This window comes from Antennarius striatus, chromosome 18 (genome assembly GCF_040054535.1).
Source record: "Antennarius striatus isolate MH-2024 chromosome 18, ASM4005453v1, whole genome shotgun sequence".
Taxonomy (NCBI): domain Eukaryota; kingdom Metazoa; phylum Chordata; class Actinopteri; order Lophiiformes; family Antennariidae; genus Antennarius; species Antennarius striatus.
In genome coordinates this window covers 1,740,446-1,758,613 of record NC_090793.1, presented here as the reverse complement: position 1 = coordinate 1,758,613, position 18,168 = coordinate 1,740,446, and the positions used below count along the sequence as shown (strand labels likewise).

Below are 18,168 nucleotides of genomic sequence, written 5' to 3'. Positions count from 1 at the left end.
CTTCTGATTTCGTCACGCTAACTTGACTTGTCCACGATCTCACCTCTGCTGTTGCCATTGCAGTTTGAGGACAGCGAAGACGACTTCGACAGGTTCGACACAGACGACGAGCTGTCCTACCGGCGGGACTCGGTCTACAGCTGCGTCACGCTCCCGTACTTCCACAGCTTCCTCTTCATCAAAGGTACCTCGCACTTCTTCAGGGAACCAAACTGCAACGACTTCTAAATCTAACCAGATCCATTTCCTTGTTCCAGGAGGTTTAATGAACATGTGGAAGCGGCGCTGGTGTGTCCTCAAGGACGAGACGTTTCTCTGGTTCCGGGTGAAGCAGGAGGCCCTGAAGCAGGGCTGGCTTCACAAGAAGGGGGGAGGCTCGTCCACGCTGTCCCGCCGCAACTGGAAGCGCCGCTGGTTCGTGCTGCGGCAGAGCAAACTCATGTACTTTGAGAACGACGGCGAGGAGAGGATGAAGGGGGTGTTGGACATGCACAGCGCCAAGTAAGGGAACTCGTCAAGAGGTGTTGGGCCTTGGTTTGATCCCTCGAAAATGTATCTCTGAGATTTATAGCCAAAGAAAAGCGCTACAGGTTAACCTCGTAAAATATGTTACTGTACAATAAATCAGAATAAAACATATAATATCGTATTATTAGCCCGTAGCAACCCCCGTGACCCACAATGAGGAAGAAGCAGCTGAAGACAAGACAGATGTTTTTTTCTGAACTATATTAAAGTCGAGATTTACTACAACTACAAAAAAAAAAAATATATATATATATATATTCCAGCAAATAAAAATAATGCTACCAAAATAAATAATCGTTAGGGATAATTAAAGTAAAAGTTGTTGGTTATGCTAGCTAACGCATGTCCTATTCCTAATTTTGACTTACGTTAACGTCGTAAACCGAGGTTTACTTGTATTTCATGTCCGTTACTATGATGCAGTTCTACCCATCGCCACTAGGTGTCCTCTATAGAAAACTACCCACTTCCTTTCTAGAAGCGAACGCTGTCTTGCGTCCCTTTTCCTCTGCTGTCACGCTCACGGAGATAAATCTGTTTTTCGTGCAGAGAAGTCATCGACAACACGGGTAAGGAGAACGGACTCGACATCGTGATGCCGGACAGGACGTACCACCTGATCGCCGAGTCCGCCGAGGACGCCAGGTCAGTCGTGTTCCTCACATGTTCCTCTACACGTCAGCAGAATCAAACATGGATTGACGGTTTGCTTGATGATGTTACTGATGATGACCTTGTCTCCATGTTACAGCCAGTGGTTCAGCGTGCTGAGTCAGGTCCACTGCTCGACGGAGCAGGAGATCAGGGAGATGCATGATGAGCAGGCCAACCCCCAGAACGCCGTGGTGAGCAGCAAAGCACTGTGGGAAACGTAGTTGTCGTAAATCATCATCTTCACTCTGATCTCTTCAACTTTTCCGTCTCCTCAGGGAACGTTGGACGTTGGGATGATCGATTCGGTTTGCGCCTCAGACAACCCAGAGAGGTAGGGCCAGAAAGTCTTTGATCATGTCTGATTGGTTGGTTTATTTGGTTGCTAACTGCGTTCCTGAACCATCATAGGCCGAACTCCTTCGTCATGATCACAGCCAATCGAGTGCTGCACTGTAACGCCGACACACCCGAGGAGATGCACCACTGGATCGCCCTCCTGCAGCGCTCCAAAGGCGACACGCGGGTCGACGGCCAGGAGTTCATCATCCGAGGTGATGATGCGTTCACTGCCCGTCCGTAGAGACCTTCTGGGTTTGTCCTGCTGCTGTCTGACGGTCATTTTCTCACCAGGCTGGTTGCAGAAAGAGATGAAGAACAGCAGCAAAACCTCCCTGAAGCTGAAGAAGCGCTGGTTCCTGCTTACCCACAATTCCCTGGACTACTATAAGAGCGCAGAACGTAACGCCCTGAAGCTGGGAACGCTGGTTCTGAACAGCCTCTGCTCGGTGGTCCAGCCGGACGAGAAGGTCTTCAAAGAGACGGGTCAGAGAAGAACCTTTGTTTGCCTCCGTTTAAACCACCGTGTTTGGTTTTTTTGTATTTCAACGCGTTTTCTTCTTGTCGGTTCTTCTTCACGCGTCTTCAGGCTACTGGAACGTGATTGTGTACGGACGTAAACACTCGTACCGTCTCTACTGTAAGCTGCTGAATGAGGCCGTGCGTTGGTCCAACGCCATCCAGAACGTCATCGACACCAAAGCTCCCATCGACACGCCGACTCAGCAGCTCATCCAGGACATTAAGGTAGGAAAGAACCAGATACCCATCAGAGGACGATTAGTCCCAAGTCCAGGAAATCCTCGCTGAAGACAGTCGTCCTTGTTTCAAAAGGTCTTTAAGTCCAATTTCAGAAAGTCCTCAACATACGAACATCCAACTTATGAACATTTGTAGATACCAACAACCGCACGACGCCATATCCGACCACTGCAGTTCCCCTTTCTGCCACAACCCCAGTTGAGCAGCGTAACATTAACACCCCATAGATTCAGGTTTCACGTGTCATGGTAACATGACTCAGCAAATCTCAGACAAAGTGAACAGTTTGCTATTTTCTTCATTATTGACAGGGTCGTCCTCCTGCAGGAACTAAATGATGTAGGAACCAATGTTGTCATGACAAGCAGCATGACATTTAAATGACCTCAAATGACAATTATTGATTGAAATTTAATAAATGACAACTTACGAACAATTCAGCCTCTCGGAACTGATTGTGTTCGTAAGTTGAGGACTACCTGTAGTTATGAAAGGTTGTGAACGAGGCTTTCCTGTCTGCAGGAGAACTGTCTGAACTCTGAGGTGGTGGAGCAGATCTACAAGAGGAACCCCATCCTGCGCTACAGTCACCACCCGCTGCACTCGCCGCTGCTGCCCCTGCCCTACGGGGACATCCACCTCAGCGGTGAGTCACCGAACGCAATGCCACCCACCCGAGTCTCCGGTGTGAAGCTGCAGGATCGTTTTGATCCACGTCTCCTCACGCATGTGGATCTAGAACCCTCCTCTTCGTCCCTTTCAGCTCCGCGGAGCAGAAGCTACACCACGCTGCAGAACGAAGCTCTCCAAGTGTTCAGCTCTCTGCAGCACCTGGAGGGCGTGGCCGACGCGGTGCCAATCATTCAGGGGATCCTGCAGACGGGCCTGGAGCTCCGATCTCTGCGGGACGAGCTCTTCTGTCAGCTGATCAAGCAGACCGCCAGGCCACCGCAACCCGGTAGTCCCGGGAACCTGTGCAGCTGGAAGATCCTGTCCTGTATGTCCTGCACCTTCATCCCGAGCAGGAGCGTCCTCCGATACTTGAAGTTCCACCTGAAGAGGTTTGACGTGTTTCCGGACAGGATTTTGAAGAACACGTGATGTTAGCTTACACGTTTGAACGCCAAAAATCTGTCTGTCCTCAGGACCCGCGAGCTGTTCCCCGGCTCAGAGATGGATCGGTACGCCGCTTTCACCTTGGACTCCCTGAAGAAGACTCGGGCCAGAGAGAACATCCCATCGCAGGAGGAGATCCGCGCCATCGTGGCCCGGCAGGACATGACCACCACTGTTTACTGTCACGGAGGAGGATCCTGCAAGATCACCATCAATTCGCACACGACGGCTGGCGAGGTGAGGTGTCAACATCCTCCACAGCGAGAACATCTGAGCCTGATCAGTGAAACCTATTGGTTGTAATCGTGGATCAATACGTGTGTGTGTGTTTGTGTGTCAGGTGGTAGAGAAGCTGATCCGCGGCCTGGCGATGGAGGACAGCAGGAACATGTTTGCCCTTTTCGAACGCAATGACAGCACGGAGAAAGCCATCGAGAGTCGCACGGTGGTGGCCGACGTGCTTGCCAAGTTTGAAAAGTAGGTTTGAAGAAGAGTGTGTGTGTGTGTGTGTGTGTGTGTGTGTGCTTGTTCCAGTGGTTTTGTGTGTCTAACGTCGTGTTTCCGATCTGAGTGTGTCTGACGGATGTTGTCCGACTTCCAGGCTTTCGTCCAGCTCAGACGAACGAGACACCGGCTGGAGGTTTTATTTTAAGCTCTACTGCTTCTTGGACACGGACGACGTTCCCAGAGACAGCGTGGAGTTCGCCTTCATGTTCGAACAGGTATTTGAACAAGTTCTAAATGTTTTGTCCTACAGACGGGGGTCTAGTTTGTTGTTTGACTTCAAGATAAGGTTCCAGTCAAGCAGATCCATGTGTAATCAAACTTGTCTTTTGGCTCCAGGCCCATGAAGCAGTCATCCGTGGTCAGTATCCGGCCCCCGAAGAGACTCTGCAGTTCCTGGCCGCCCTGAGGCTTCAGTACCTTCTGGGCGATTCCAGTCCCCAGGTCAGCTTCCCTGAATTGTCCCAGGTGTTCCCCATGGCACGATTGCGGGCCCGGGTGCAGAATTCCGCCAAGGCGTTCGCCCCGGGTGCCGGTTCCGTGGCTGACCGCTCGGGGACATCTGAAAGGAAACGCTCCAGCTTCCTTGAAGGAACGCTTCGAAGGAGCTTCCGGAGCGGCTCGCTGAGCCGGCAGAAGCTGGAGGAGGAGAACAACCTGGAGGCGTGGGTGAGGGAGGAGGTGGCCGTGGTGAAGACCAGCGTGGTGGACAAGTGGAGGAAGCTGCAGGGCATGAACCAGGAGCAGGCCATGGTGAAGTACATGTCTCTGGTGAAGGAGTGGCACGGGTACAGTTCCACGCTCTTCAACGTTGAGGTGAGGAAACGGCCATGGGGGTACTTCTACAACTAGTCCGCCAAGTTCTTGTCTAGTGTTGGCGTTAGAAAGAGTCTTATCTAATGTCACCCTTAGAGTCAGGATGGAGCGTTCCCTTCCGAGCTGTGGCTTGGCGTGAGCCGCGAAGCCATATCGGTGTACAAAAGGGGCGAGCCGTGGCCCCTGGAGGTCTTCCCCTACGAGCAGATCCTGTCCTTCGGAGCGCCGCTGGCCAACGCCTACAAGATCGCCGTGGAGGGTCGGGAGTTGGTCTTTGAGACGCAAATGGTCTGTAGATGTGTCCGTAGATACTCAATGTGAATCGTTGAGGGATCTCTGTCGTGTCGGTATCTTCTACTAACGCTGACTCGCTCTCCGTTGCAGGTCATGGACATCGCCAAACTGATGAAGGCCTACATCAGCATGATCGTCAAGAAGCGTTACAGCAACTGTCAGTCGGTCAGCAGCCACGGCAGCCAGTGTAGCGCCTGGTGAACCGTGTCTACGGGCTGGTGGTAGTAGGGAGACTGTTTCAAGCTGACAAGCTGAATGGATTTATTTTTTGGACCCGCTGGTGTTTTGCGGAGATGAACCAAAGTATTCGCCTGAAGGGGAAACCTGTCGCCCCGTGCGATGGTCGCAAAGACTGTCCTGAACACCGATGTTGATGTCGACCAACCTGAAGCCGCCAGAGATCACTGTGATCCACGTCAGAAGTTAGCTTTAGCATTCGCAAATCGTTTGGTTGCCTGATTTACGAAACACCTCCAAAAGTTTGTTATCACGGAGAGAATGTAAGGTCGACTTTGCTCGACGGACTTCGTATCAATTTTGTCGTTTGTCTCCATAGAAATCTCAAAATTGTCAAATCGAATGTTTTGTGACTTAAGGGATTGTGTTCAATCAAGTGTTTTCTGACGGTAACCATAGCAACCGACAGCAGATTAATCCAATCATTTCAGCGATATGAATCATTACAAGTATAAGTTTTGATGCCAGAGGTCAGCGGGGGACCAGGCGGTGACTTCAGGACTCGTGGAACCGCCACCAAACTGTCCTCAAGAAACCAGATGATTCCACACCAAGTCATTTTTGTCTTTTATGGGTGAATGTGTGTGTGAGTGTGTGTGTGTGTGTGTGTGTGTGTGTGTGTGTGTGTGTGTGTGTGTGTGTGTGTGTGTGTGAGTGTGCGTGTTCCAAGGAAGGCATCGCCTTATCCGAATTTAAAGAAAACAAAGGCACAAGAAGCCCTCTGGCCTCCGTGGAGAATCTCTGGGACTCGACCTCCTCCTCAAACCTCCTGCAGGTCGGACTGTAAGTAAAACGCAGCTTTACTCGTTCGCCGTTCACCCGCTCGGCGAAACGAAGGTCACACAAGTGCCTGTTGAGACTGAAACAGGACAAACTCAAGTCGGACTTTTAAACCGATGCCACTCTTGTTCCGAATCCGAATGTGGAAGGTGCTCCTACGTTCCCGTTAGCCTCACTCTGCAGACTCCAGCCGGACGGGTCACTCAGTCATGCGTGGGATTAGAACTCAGTTCCCATTCTACTTATTTGATCTGGTCCTTATTAGCATTAAAAAAAAACTGTAAATGTACCTTATTGTTGAATAAACTAATATATACTAGTAATCCTGACACAACTTTACAATCATTTTTTAGTTTTGGGATTTTGTTGAGAAAAAAATTCCATTTTTAATATTTTAATCTCATGTTCCCGTGCATGTATAGCACTTTTAAATGTGATTGTTTTTTTAAAAAAAATTTGATTTAAAGCTTTAAAACATTTCATGACGCCTTCCCCGGCAGGTGTGATTGCGTGATTTTCCCGGCTGGAACTTTTGCTGCGTAACATTCCGATAAAGATTTGCTTGGAGCGCCGCAGGCGGCCGATCCATCCAAAGACGCAAGTTTCTTCCTAGGTGCCTTGTTGTGTGTGGCGTGCACTTCTTTTCCACGTGCACTCCCTTCCTCGTTACGATGTGCAATGTTGATGATGTAATCACCTGGCTGTACATTTTATACTGTAAGTCTCCGCCTTCTATTTTTTTCCCTCCTGAATGTTGAACACAAGGCGAATTTCAAGATTAAAAAAAAAAAAAAATCCTTTATTTTTCACACAACCTTCAACTGATGGATGTTTGACACAAAACTTTGTTATACCTGCATTAGATGTGTTATATTTTGTAATGTTGGTTTGTAACAATAAATGATTACATATTTGGTGCAAAGTGAAATTTACTGTCATTTCTTTTGGTACAGGTGATTAAAGTTATAGTTCAGGTAAACCTCGGTGTGCATCGTTCTCAATTATCTGTCGGTTTAAAAAAAATACTCAGAAAAAAAAAAATCAAATTAACGTAATTTTGCACAATTTATAAATTGTATAACCATAAAAAAAGTTTTTAATTTTATCATTCCTAAATAAAGCATCTGCGATGTTTGGCAAACATCTCCAGATCATATTTGTAAATTTTTTTTTTTTTCCTGCACTATATTAAAAACTAAAATTTATGTTTGAAAATTTAAAATTCCTGTATTTGTTTTATAACCATGAGAATGTTTTTTTTTTATTTTCATTCATTCTTGAAGCGTCTGCGATGTATGGGAAACATTGACAAATTTTAATTAAAAAATTTTTCTGTACTATATTAAAAATAAAATGTAATTATAGGATTAAAATGGATTCATATTGACCAAATATCATTAAAAATGCATTTTAAAATAAAGTTGAACTCGGGATGATTGTCCTCAGTTTAGCCTGGAGACTTGCTAATTCAACTTACATCGTTTTTCGACTTACATCACATCTCCTTAAATGGATTAACGACACCCGAGGTTTACCTATATTACTCTTACATTAGGGTTGTTCTTTCCACTTTGTTGACAAATCAAGAGTGAAATACAAATATTTTACCCAATATTAACAAAACGCTGTCCGTACTATGTAAATTTTGATTCCTCAGACGGAGAAGAGTTCGATCTCCCGGCGGTGCGGTTGTGTCTATTTGAAGCAAATAAAGAAAATAACGCACAAAACTCTGTTATATAAATACTCTTTATACATCACATGTTGCATTCTAGAGAAATAAAAATACAGCAAAAAAGTCACATTCAAGTTATTTCTGTGCTGCGGATTGGAACGTTATCACCCAGCTTCCTAAGGCACCAAAAGAAATCCAGCAACCCCAAAAAAGGTTTAGGTCGGGAACAGAGGCCCCGAAACGTCCGAACCCCAAAAATAAGAACAAAACCCCGAACCTTTAAGACCCTGCAACCCAAGGGATACAGACGGGGAACAGAACCCCACACCCGTCGATGCCCCCCCCAATCCCTACTGGAAGCTCAACAGAATGGCAAAGGGACAAAACCACAAAGATCAACAGATAGTCTCTACTGGTACTCAAAAAGCCACCGCGTCGTGACACGAAACCAACACCTCCACATCTTTCCGATGTTGGGGGGGTTTTTTTGTGCTCATCTCTCAAAATCACATTTCTGTTTAACATCTGGTAGAAATTATTCGCACAAAACACGAAGCGGGTTTATCCCAAAGAAGAACGTTGACCAAGATGCACAGATCTCGACCTCGTTCAGCAGTCTTGGGAGGGAAACTAGAACTCTACGAAGAGTTTCAACTTCAGCGTCACGTTACAGCCTGAACACGTCATCATGCTAGGCACAGCACAAAATGACAACAGCAAAGTATTAGCCTGTTGCGCTCTGGGCGCAACTCGCTCATGTCAAACCCAACAAATGGACGAGGATGAGTGTTCCTGACGAGACCGACACGAACCAAAGCAGATTATACAGGTTTGACTGGATCGCTTTTCTGGTATCAGATCAAAAAGTTCATTATTAGCTGTACCATCATTTGTACGACGTTTCAATCGAGCGCTCTGGGATTTGTAATGGAGCGCAGTTCCATTTGGTTTTTAGTTTTCCCCAACCAATCAGCGTCTACCATTTAAAGTGTGCAAAGAGGCCAAAGTAGACACGACTGGGAGTTCCATCATCATTTTGTGCATTTTCCTCATAAGGTCAAAAACAATGCCGAGATCAGACATCTACCGTCCTGCCGCCATCCAGCAACTGTTGGTGGGGCGTGTCTCCAATGTGATTCTAAGATCAAGGGAAATAAAGACCGAGTTGAGACAAGAGTTCCATCCAGGAACTGCTGTAAAACTACTTTTATTACGCTTTGTAATCCTTAGAAGCCGATTCTATTAAACGATTATTTCTTGTCTTTTCAGTCCTAATGCATTTGTCTCGTGGGTGGAGGAGGGTGTGGTCCGGATTTCTGTCAATGCAGAGAATAAAACACAACAACAACAACATCAACAACACAGGTCAGTTTGTCGGAGTGTTAACAGAGTATTGAGGACCGGCCCCGGAGCAGAAAAAAATGCTAAAACTCATAGGGAAACATTTAGAAACAGGAAACTCTGGAAAACGGTGTAGAGGAGCATCCAATTGTTCCGGTCTACAACCCATCCGACGTTTTGTTCCTGCGTCACTTACGTGACTTCACACTGATGTAACACGGATGACCACCTCCCCCGAGTCGCTGTCCTGGCTGAGGTTGTTTTGGGGCAACAAGCCGGGGCAGAACGGGGCCAAACAGAGGCAAGTCCAGGGCTGTGGTCCCAACTGGGTAGAATGTAAGGGGCCGCTGGGCCCGAAGGTGACCAGGGGCAACCAAAGCGTCCTGGGAGCCAGTGAGGAGTGGCCGGTGCTGGTCTCCTCCATGTCCTTGGCCTTATCGTAGCTCTGGACATCCCAGTGGAGGTTCACGGCTCGCCAGCGCATGAAGACGTTGTACACTGCTGCCCCCTCATGGACAATCAAGCCTAGTGCAAGAGTAAAAAAATACATTATGGTAGGGTTGGAAAATGGGACCAGCAACATTGGAATGGGATTGGAATGGCTCCCTTGATTTGGGATGGGTGTCATAGATGGGCGCCACTCTTAACCCTAGAACATTAAAGTAGTAACACAATCACTAACGCCGGGTGATTTTTACCCGATATACCCAACAAAAAGTACCTGTCACCAAAATATGTCAAAATATGACAATACCTGACAACTTAGAGTAGTCTTATTTTCAACAATGTGTCTAACAAAATGAAAGATAAGCGTCATGGGGTGACCCTTAAAAAAGTTTCAATTACTGAAAAATTAGGAATTCGAGAACAAAAAATTACTATAAAACAAATAATAATAAGGATACCGGAAAGTTATTGTTTGGTCCATCCATTCCTGGAACATTTAAGTCTTCCCTGGTGAAGACGTAGTCTCGGAAAATAGTGGGCTTTTGGGTAGGAAAACAGTCATATCTCCAGACATCAAAGCCAATACTGAAGCCACCCAGAGACCCACGAGACTCGGACAAATGCAATTTATTGAAAATCATGTAAATACATTTGCTCACCCGGCGATGGTGTTCTAGGGTTAAGAATCTGTGCCAGTGGAACAAATATTTTTAAGGTGGACCAGATTAACCACATTTTTTTAACCATACCTTCAGACATCTATGATAATCTATCAAAACTGTTTCTCTGGATTAACGGTGACATTCCAACGGGGGTCTGTCCCAGACTCACCTATGCAGACCAAGTCCATGAAGCCGTACATTCCGTAGCAGATCTGGAAGAGGACGTCGCGCCGCTGCCAGACGGCCTGCGGGCTCAGAGCGGACCACAGCAGCCAGGAGATGCTGGCCACCAGGAAGAGGGAGCCCAGGAACACCGCAATGATCTGCACCTTCTCCACCAGGGTGATGGTGATGGACTGCCACTGGGGACACAGGAGGAGACGCCATGAAGGGTGGCTTAGAGCACTTCAGCTTCAAGTGGCCGTGGACGTTTCCCAACATAAATCCAATAAGTCGATTGGAAAACAGTCTGCTGTTAATGCCTCCGGAACCGTTTAGAGTGCACATTCTGTGGGCAGGAACCCGGAACCTCAAATGTGTATGGTTGTAAAAATCATTCAAAAGAAGCATCGTGAGTAATAATAGCTGCCTGACACCCGGCAAGGCGCCGCGGGAGAGGTTGCTTGTTTACCTGCCACGGTCTCTTCATGTTGATGGCGATGACCTGGAAGCGGTAGCAGCAGAGCTCGCAGGTCCAGGATCCTCGCTCGCTGATCCACTTCAGCAGGCAGTGCTGGTGGGTGTAACGCACCGAGCCGTCACATCGACACGGGTTCAGCAGGTCGCCCTGGAGACCAGAGATGGGTTCATGTCAAGTCCAGATAAAATACAGGGTTGAAGAGCGAGAACGAATCCGAGCTACGAACAACCGAGCACCGCCGTATCCGAAGACTGCAGTTCCCCTTTCAGCCGCAACCCACCGCCCAGCAGGGTAACATGGACTCCCCATAGATTCAGATTTCACGGGTCATGTTAACATGACTCGGCAAATCTCAGACTCAGTCAACAGTTTGCTCTGATGTCACTTCCTGTGGTCTTTTGGTTTTTTTCTGTTGGCGTCATCTGCAGCGTTTCCTCCTTCTTTTCTCCACGTCTCTGTGAACTTCTGAGCAGGAAACAAACCCACAATGCATTTCTGTTCATGGAGACGTTCACCAACATGGAGACTGAAGACAATTCAGGTTAAAGTGAGAGCAGCAATGTAGACGATAGACCACCTGTCACGAAACGTTTATTCATTATTAATGGGGTCGTCCTCCTGTAGGAACTAAATGACATTACTTTAGTATTCAGAGTAGTAATGACTCTAGTATTCAGAGTAGTAATGACTCTAGTATTCAGAGTAGTAATGACTCTAGTATTCAGAGTAGTAATGACTCTAGTATTTGGAGTAGTAATGACTCTAGTATTTGGAGCAGTAATGACATTACTTTAATAATTAGAGCAGTAATGTCATTCAAATGACCTCAGATGGAGATTAGAGATTAAAATTTAAAAAATAATAATTTACGAATAATCCCTCTTATGAACAACCTCTCAAAAAACTAAACCCAGAACGACTTCAGATCTGTTCCTCTGTGGACCAGAACCAGAACTCTTCCACTACTCCGTGGGCCCTCTGGTCGTAATAACATCCCATCATCCACCTGCTGAATATTTAACGTGTCAAATATCTGTTTTGCCATCTTCCTGATCGCGTTGAGCTTTCTGAGCTGCATCCAAATCAAATATGAGTCTGGACCCGGAGGCGGGTCCATTAGATTATCTCTGCCCACGTCCACCGGACAGGATATTCACTCAGGCCTTCTCACAGACCGCCCTCCTGCCGGGCCTCCGGGCGTCGGGTTTCAGCACCCTCCGGTCCCTGCAGGTCCAACGTCTGTCCCCCCACCCATCCCCAGGAAGACGACCAGACAGTCCGGCTAACGCGACAGACTTATCAATCATCAATTTATGTCGTTGGATTCATCTCCTATTGATCGAACAACTTCAAAGAAACAACAACCTGCAGGTTTCAGGAAGTGTTTTGGAATTCAGTGCAAGAAAAAGAAAAAATCACGTCTGAATTATTTCTACAGAGACTGTCAACAAATATTTATGAAACATTAGAAAGAAGTCGTTTAGGCGGTAATGCTCCTCTAAATGGAAGTGCAGTTTAATTTCCTCCATCTGGTATCGATCTCCTCCTCTGAGCTCCGCTGCCAACCGATTGGACGGATTTAGACGTGATGTCATCGGCGGTGATGTCATCGCACCTCCTGAAGGAGCGTCCCGTCAAAAAGCAGGAAATAAACGCTGTAAGGGCGAACAGTTTGAGTTCAAAATGTCACGAATGGAGCTTCCTGCTTCCTGTTGTGTGTTTCCTGTTAGGTTGTGTGTTTCCTCTAGTGTTGTGTGTTTCCTGTTGGATTGTGTGTTTCCTGTTAGGTTGTGTTTCCTGTTAGGTTGTGTGTTTCCTCTAGTGTTGTGTGTTTCCTGTTGGATTGTGTGTTTCCTGTTAGGTTGTGTTTCCTGTTAGGTTGTGTTTCCTGTTGGATTGTGTGTTTCCTGTAGTGGTGTGTGTTTCCTTGTGTGTTTCCTGTTAGGTTGTGTGTTTCCTTGTGTGTTTCCTGTTAGATTGTGTATTTCCTGGTGTGTGTCCTGGTGTTTTTCCTGTTAGGTTGTGTGTTTCCTGGTGCATTTCCTGGTGTGTTTCCTGTTAGGTTGTGTGTTTCCTATTAGATTATGTGTTTCCTATTAGACTATGTGTTTCCTGTTAGATTATGTGTTTCCTGTTAGATTATGTGTTTCCTGTTAGATTGTGTTTCCTGGTGTGTTTCCTGTTAGGTTGTGTGTTTCCTCTAGTGTTGTGTGTTTCCTGTTGGATTGTGTGTTTCCTGTTAGGTTGTGTTTCCTGTTAGGTTGTGTTTCCTGTTGGATTGTGTGTTTCCTGTAGTGGTGTGTGTTTCCTGGTGTGTTTCCTGTTAGGTTGTGTGTTTCCTTGTGTTTTTCCTGTTGTGTTTCCTGTTAGATTGTGTATTTCCTGGGTGTGTCCTGGTGTTTTTCCTGTTAGGTTGTGTGTTTCCTGGTGCATTTCCTGGTGTGTTTCCTGTTAGGTTGTGTGTTTCCTGGTGCATTTCCTGGTGTGTTTCCTGTTAGGTTGTGTGTTTCCTATTAGATTATGTGTTTCCTGTTAGACTATGTGTTTCCTGTTAGATTGTGTTTCCTGGTGTGTTTCCTGTTAGGTTGTGTGTTTCCTGATGTGTTTCCTGTTAGGTTGTGTGTTTCCTGTTAGGTTGTGTGTTTCCTGTTAGGTTGTGTGTTTCCTGTTAGGTTATGTGTTTCCTGTTAGATTGTGTTTCCTGTTGTGTTTCCTGTTAGATTGTGTATTTCCTGGTGTGTGTCCTGGTGTTTTTCCTGTTAGGTTGTGTGTTTCCTGGTGCATTTCCTGGTGTGTTTCCTGTTAGGTTGTGTGTTTCCTGGTGCATTTCCTGGTGTGTTTCCTGTTAGGTTGTGTGTTTCCTATTAGATTATGTGTTTCCTATTAGACTATGTGTTTCCTGTTAGATTATGTGTTTCCTGTTAGATTATGTGTTTCCTGTTAGATTGTGTTTCCTGGTGTGTTTCCTGTTAGGTTGTGTGTTTCCTCTAGTGTTGTGTGTTTCCTGTTGGATTGTGTGTTTCCTGTTAGGTTGTGTTTCCTGTTAGGTTGTGTTTCCTGTTGGATTGTGTGTTTCCTGTAGTGGTGTGTGTTTCCTGGTGTGTTTCCTGTTAGGTTGTGTGTTTCCTATTAGATTATGTGTTTCCTGTTAGACTATGTGTTTCCTGTTAGATTGTGTTTCCTGGTGTGTTTCCTGTTAGGTTGTGTGTTTCCTGGTGCATTTCCTGGTGTGTTTCCTGTTAGGTTGTGTGTTTCCTGTTAGGTTGTGTGTTTCCTGTTAGGTTGTGTGTTTCCTGTTAGGTTGTGTGTTTCCTGTTAGATTGTGTTTCCTGGTGTGTTTCCTGTTAGGTTGTGTGTTTCCTGTTAGATTGTGTTTCCTGGTGTGTTTCCTGTTAGGTTGTGTGTTTCCTGGTGCGTTTCCTGGTGTGTTTCCTGTTAGGTTGTGTGTTTTCCGGTGTGTTTCCTGTCCCCAGTGCTGCAGTAACGGTTTAACCCTTAAGGCCCCACATTTAACAGGATGTTCTGACCCCTCCGGTCACGTGGGTCCTACCTCTCCCGCCGGTGACGTCACACTTACCTGCTCCGCGCCCTGGAAGCAGATCCTGCAGCTGGGGGTGGGGATGCAGGTGTCGCTGCTGCAGCTGGAGTGCATCGCCTGCACCTTCCCGGACCCGCCCCCGTCTTCCGCGGATCCGACCCCCCCGCAGGCTTCATCGCAGCCCTGCTCCTCTTCCTCCTCTTCCTCCTGATCCGCCCCCTCCCCATCACCGGGGCGTCCTTGGCGGCCGTGGGGTTCGCCTTCATCCCAGGTGAAGCCCCCCACCTCCGCCTCCCCCTCCCCCTCCTCGGTGCTCATAATGGAACGCAGCCGGTGCCGGTTGGCGGCTGACGCGGCTCGGATCGCCGCCCCCGCGGACAGCGAGTGGCGCTCCGGTGGTGCTGACCCGCGGTGGAGCTACGGAGCGGCGGCGGGACCCCCCCGGCGCTGCGGCCTGTCAGACGGATGGAGCCGCGTTACGCGCCTCGGACACCCGCGGAGCATCTCCACGCAGCATCCATGCATCGCCGGGTTTCTGCTTCCTCCCCTCCTCCCTCCTCTTCCTCCGATGAAGAAGAGTGTGATGGGCGGGTGGGGGCTAAGGGGGGTGTCTGGGGGTCCTCCGGTTAATCTCCGCCGGTTCCTCCCCGGTACCGGACTCTGGAGCCGCTGCAGGTCGTCTGACACTCCGGAAAGCAGAGAGGAGCGCCCCCCCGGGACATGACCGATCAATCCCGGCGTGGTTCCGTCAGTGCGATGGGGGGGTTGTTTCCGGAAGGAGAGGCGCGAGCCCGTGGGTTCGTCACGGAGCGGCTCGCGCGGACAGACGTGGGCTTCACCTGCTGCGTAACGGACGCCATCGTTATCCGCGGTGTTGGCTCCGCCCACTGGTCCATCAGGAGACCTCAGCCAATGAGTGATGGAGGAGGAGAGGGGGCGGGACCTGCTCCGGGGGGCTCCTGGGGGGCCACGCGACCGAAACCGATGCATCATGCATTTTTTTATACTGCTTTCTTGGGTCACGGGGGTTGCTGGTCCTTATCCCAGCATGTCCCCAAACAGATTTACAACAATTAGATTTGATATATTTAGTATTTATATTTAATATTTTAAATTTATATTTTAAAAAATAATTTAATAATTAAACATTTATTTAATTATTCATTTTTCATACTTATTCCTCCACTTTCTTGAGTCACGGGGGTTGCTGTAGCCTGTTTCAGAAAGTCCCCAAACAGATTTAAAATATTTATTGAATAAACATTTTTTCATTCATTCTCTGAACTGATTTTCCACTTTTGTGGGTCACGGGGGTTGCTAACGCCTATCTCAGAATGCCCCCAAATACATTTACATTATTTAGTAGATAACAGCTTAATTTAAATAGAAAAAAAGATTTTGATAATTAAACATTTATTTAATTATTCATTTTTCATACTGATTCCTCCACTTTCTAGGGTCACGGTGGTTGCTGAAGCATTTTTCAGAAAGTCCCCAAATAGATTTTCCATATTTATTGGATAAACATTCATTCATTCATTCATTCATTCATTCATTCATTCATTCATTCAGTCTCTGAACTGATTTTCCCTTTTCGTTGGTCACAGGGGTTGCTGGCCCCAATCCTAGAACATCCCCAACAGATTTACAATATTTATCAGATAAACAGCTTTATTTAAATAGAAAAAAATAAATAATACATTTTAAATATTTTACCATTAATTTTCAGATTACAAGTAGGCGGGGCCACACAAGTCAGGCTGAGATAAGTAAAGGAATGGTTTAGTCCAGTAAAGGAATGGTTTAGTCCAGTAAAGGAATGGTTTAGTCCAGTAAAGGAATGGTTTTGTCCACTAAATGAATGGTTTAGTCCAGTAAAGGAATGGTTTAGTCCAGTAAAGGAATGGTTTAGTCCAGTAAAGGAATGGTTTAGTCCATTAAAAGAATGGTTTAGTCCAGTGAAGAAATGGTTTAGTCCAGTAAAGGAATGGTTTAGTCCAGTAAAGGAATGGTTTAGTCGGGTAGAGGAATGATTTAGTCCACTAAAGGAATGGTTTAGTCCAGTAAAGGAATGGTTTAGTCCAGTAAAGGAATGGTTTAGTCCAGTAAAGGAATGGTTTAGTCCAGTAAAGGAATGGTTTAGTCCAGTAAAGGAATGGTTTAGTCGGGTAGAGGAATGATTTAGTCCACTAAAGGAATGGTTTAGTCCCGTAAAGGAATGGTTTAGTCCAGTAAAGGAATGGTTTAGTCGGGTAGAGGAATGATTTAGTCCACTAAAGGAATGGTTTAGTCCAGTAAAGGAATGGTTTAGTCCAGTAAAGGAATCGTTTAGTCCAGTAAAGGAATGGTTTAGTCCAGTAAAGGAATGGTTTAGTCCAGTAAAGGAATGGTTTAGTCCAGTAAAGGAATGGTTTTGTCCAGTCGATCTTGACTCAACTTTCATTTCTATAGAGGATTTAAGGACTTGGCTGCATTAGACCCCCAAAATAATGTGGGGTGGGGGGTGGGGTCTCATGGAGAATCAGTTTTCCAAGAAGAATGTACTTCTTGATTTTTTTATTTTTTGTCCGGATGTCTATCTGTTTCCGGGGAGCAGGGCAGTAATGGACTCTAATGCAGCAAAGGAAATTACCCACTCACGTCCAATCACTACCTATGAGGCCCCGATCAATAGCAGGTCCCCAGGGCGCCGAGGGAGAGCCGGGTGAACCGCTGCTGAACTGGTTTCGTTTCTGAGGGTTTGGACTGAGCTGGACCGGCTCTGTACGATAAATAGATTCATTGATTAAATAGAGACAATATAGATCAGACAAATAACTAACTAAAATAATTATTATTATTAATAATAATAATGTTACATCATTATTATTAGTAGTAGTATTACAATTAGTATTATTATTACAATTATTATTACGATTATAGTTACTATTATCATTATAATTGCAATTATTATTGTTATTATTATTATTAATAATAATAATAATATGAAATGTACATTATTATTACAATTATTGTTACTATTATTATAATAATAATTATTAATTTTAATATTAATATTAATATTGTTTCCCCTACAGGGATTACCAATGTTTCTTCTTCTTCTCTTAATAAACCTGAGTTGAAGCTGATTGGTTTAAGATTACCAGTCTTGGTTTTAAAACAAAACATGTAGCTTCATGCTAAAGCTACAGGAGGATTTGGTGCTATCCAGTGACACAGGATGCTAGCATGCTAACACAGAGGTAACATGTCTTTAAAAAGTATTTCCTTGAAGACAGGAAAGAGTCGAGGGAGCCATTCCTTCTGGATCCGATCCAGAATGATCCACGGATCCAGATCAGACTCTGATGATTAGAGGAAAGCCTGATCAATACTTTTGGATTAATCTTATTGACGGACCAGATGAAGAAAACCTGATAGTTTTTAGTGGAAGCAGAAGAAACAATTTGAGTCTGAAACAGATCAAATGTGTCTGACTGGAATCTGGTCTTCATGACTTCATGCTGCTGATGTCTCTCCATCATCCTGATCAATTAGTCTGCTGGCCGTCATCCTGTCTGCTGCCCCCCCTCCCTCACTCCTACCCCTACCCCCCCCACTCCATGTTTCCTGTGGCCTGTCAAACACGCTGCGCCGCAAACACTCCCCCAGCTCGTCACAGGAAGTGGAGCGTCTGCCGAGGGTGAAGTGGACGAGCTGGAGGTCATGTGACGCCCCTGAGGCCTGTGGCCATGTGACACTTCTGAGGCCTGTGGTCATGTGACGCCTCTGAGGCCTGTGGTCATGTGACGCCTCTGAGGCCTGTGGTCATGTGACGCACCTGGGGCCTGTGGTCATG

General features: G+C 46.3%; 2 protein-coding genes across 2 annotated transcripts in view; one reads left to right on the top strand and one right to left on the bottom strand.

Annotated features, from left to right (window-relative positions):
* myo10 (myosin X) overlaps positions 1-7,060 on the top strand; it is a 59,571-nt gene extending 52,511 nt beyond the window's left edge. The window contains exons 26-41 of the mRNA XM_068340045.1: positions 64-184; positions 258-501; positions 1,078-1,173; positions 1,280-1,373; positions 1,458-1,513; positions 1,591-1,733; positions 1,813-2,004; positions 2,108-2,265; positions 2,803-2,926; positions 3,044-3,341; positions 3,426-3,633; positions 3,737-3,873; positions 3,998-4,118; positions 4,240-4,716; positions 4,813-5,004; positions 5,101-7,060. Coding sequence (XP_068196146.1) covers positions 64-184; positions 258-501; positions 1,078-1,173; positions 1,280-1,373; positions 1,458-1,513; positions 1,591-1,733; positions 1,813-2,004; positions 2,108-2,265; positions 2,803-2,926; positions 3,044-3,341; positions 3,426-3,633; positions 3,737-3,873; positions 3,998-4,118; positions 4,240-4,716; positions 4,813-5,004; positions 5,101-5,211 — 2,772 coding nt within the window. The 3' untranslated portion in view covers positions 5,212-7,060. The remainder of the gene's footprint in view (positions 1-63; positions 185-257; positions 502-1,077; positions 1,174-1,279; positions 1,374-1,457; positions 1,514-1,590; positions 1,734-1,812; positions 2,005-2,107; positions 2,266-2,802; positions 2,927-3,043; positions 3,342-3,425; positions 3,634-3,736; positions 3,874-3,997; positions 4,119-4,239; positions 4,717-4,812; positions 5,005-5,100) is intronic.
* An 830-nt stretch (positions 7,061-7,890) lies between these two features.
* Positions 7,891-15,688, bottom strand: marchf11 (membrane-associated ring finger (C3HC4) 11). The gene is made up of 4 exons (XM_068340046.1): positions 14,370-15,688; positions 10,784-10,939; positions 10,322-10,514; positions 7,891-9,568 (listed from the first exon to the last, which is right to left on the bottom strand). Exons 1-4 carry the CDS (start codon positions 14,646-14,648, stop codon positions 9,246-9,248), a joined length of 951 nt encoding a protein of 316 aa, XP_068196147.1. The 5' UTR covers positions 14,649-15,688; the 3' UTR covers positions 7,891-9,245.
* Positions 15,689-18,168: the final 2,480 nt, after the last annotated feature.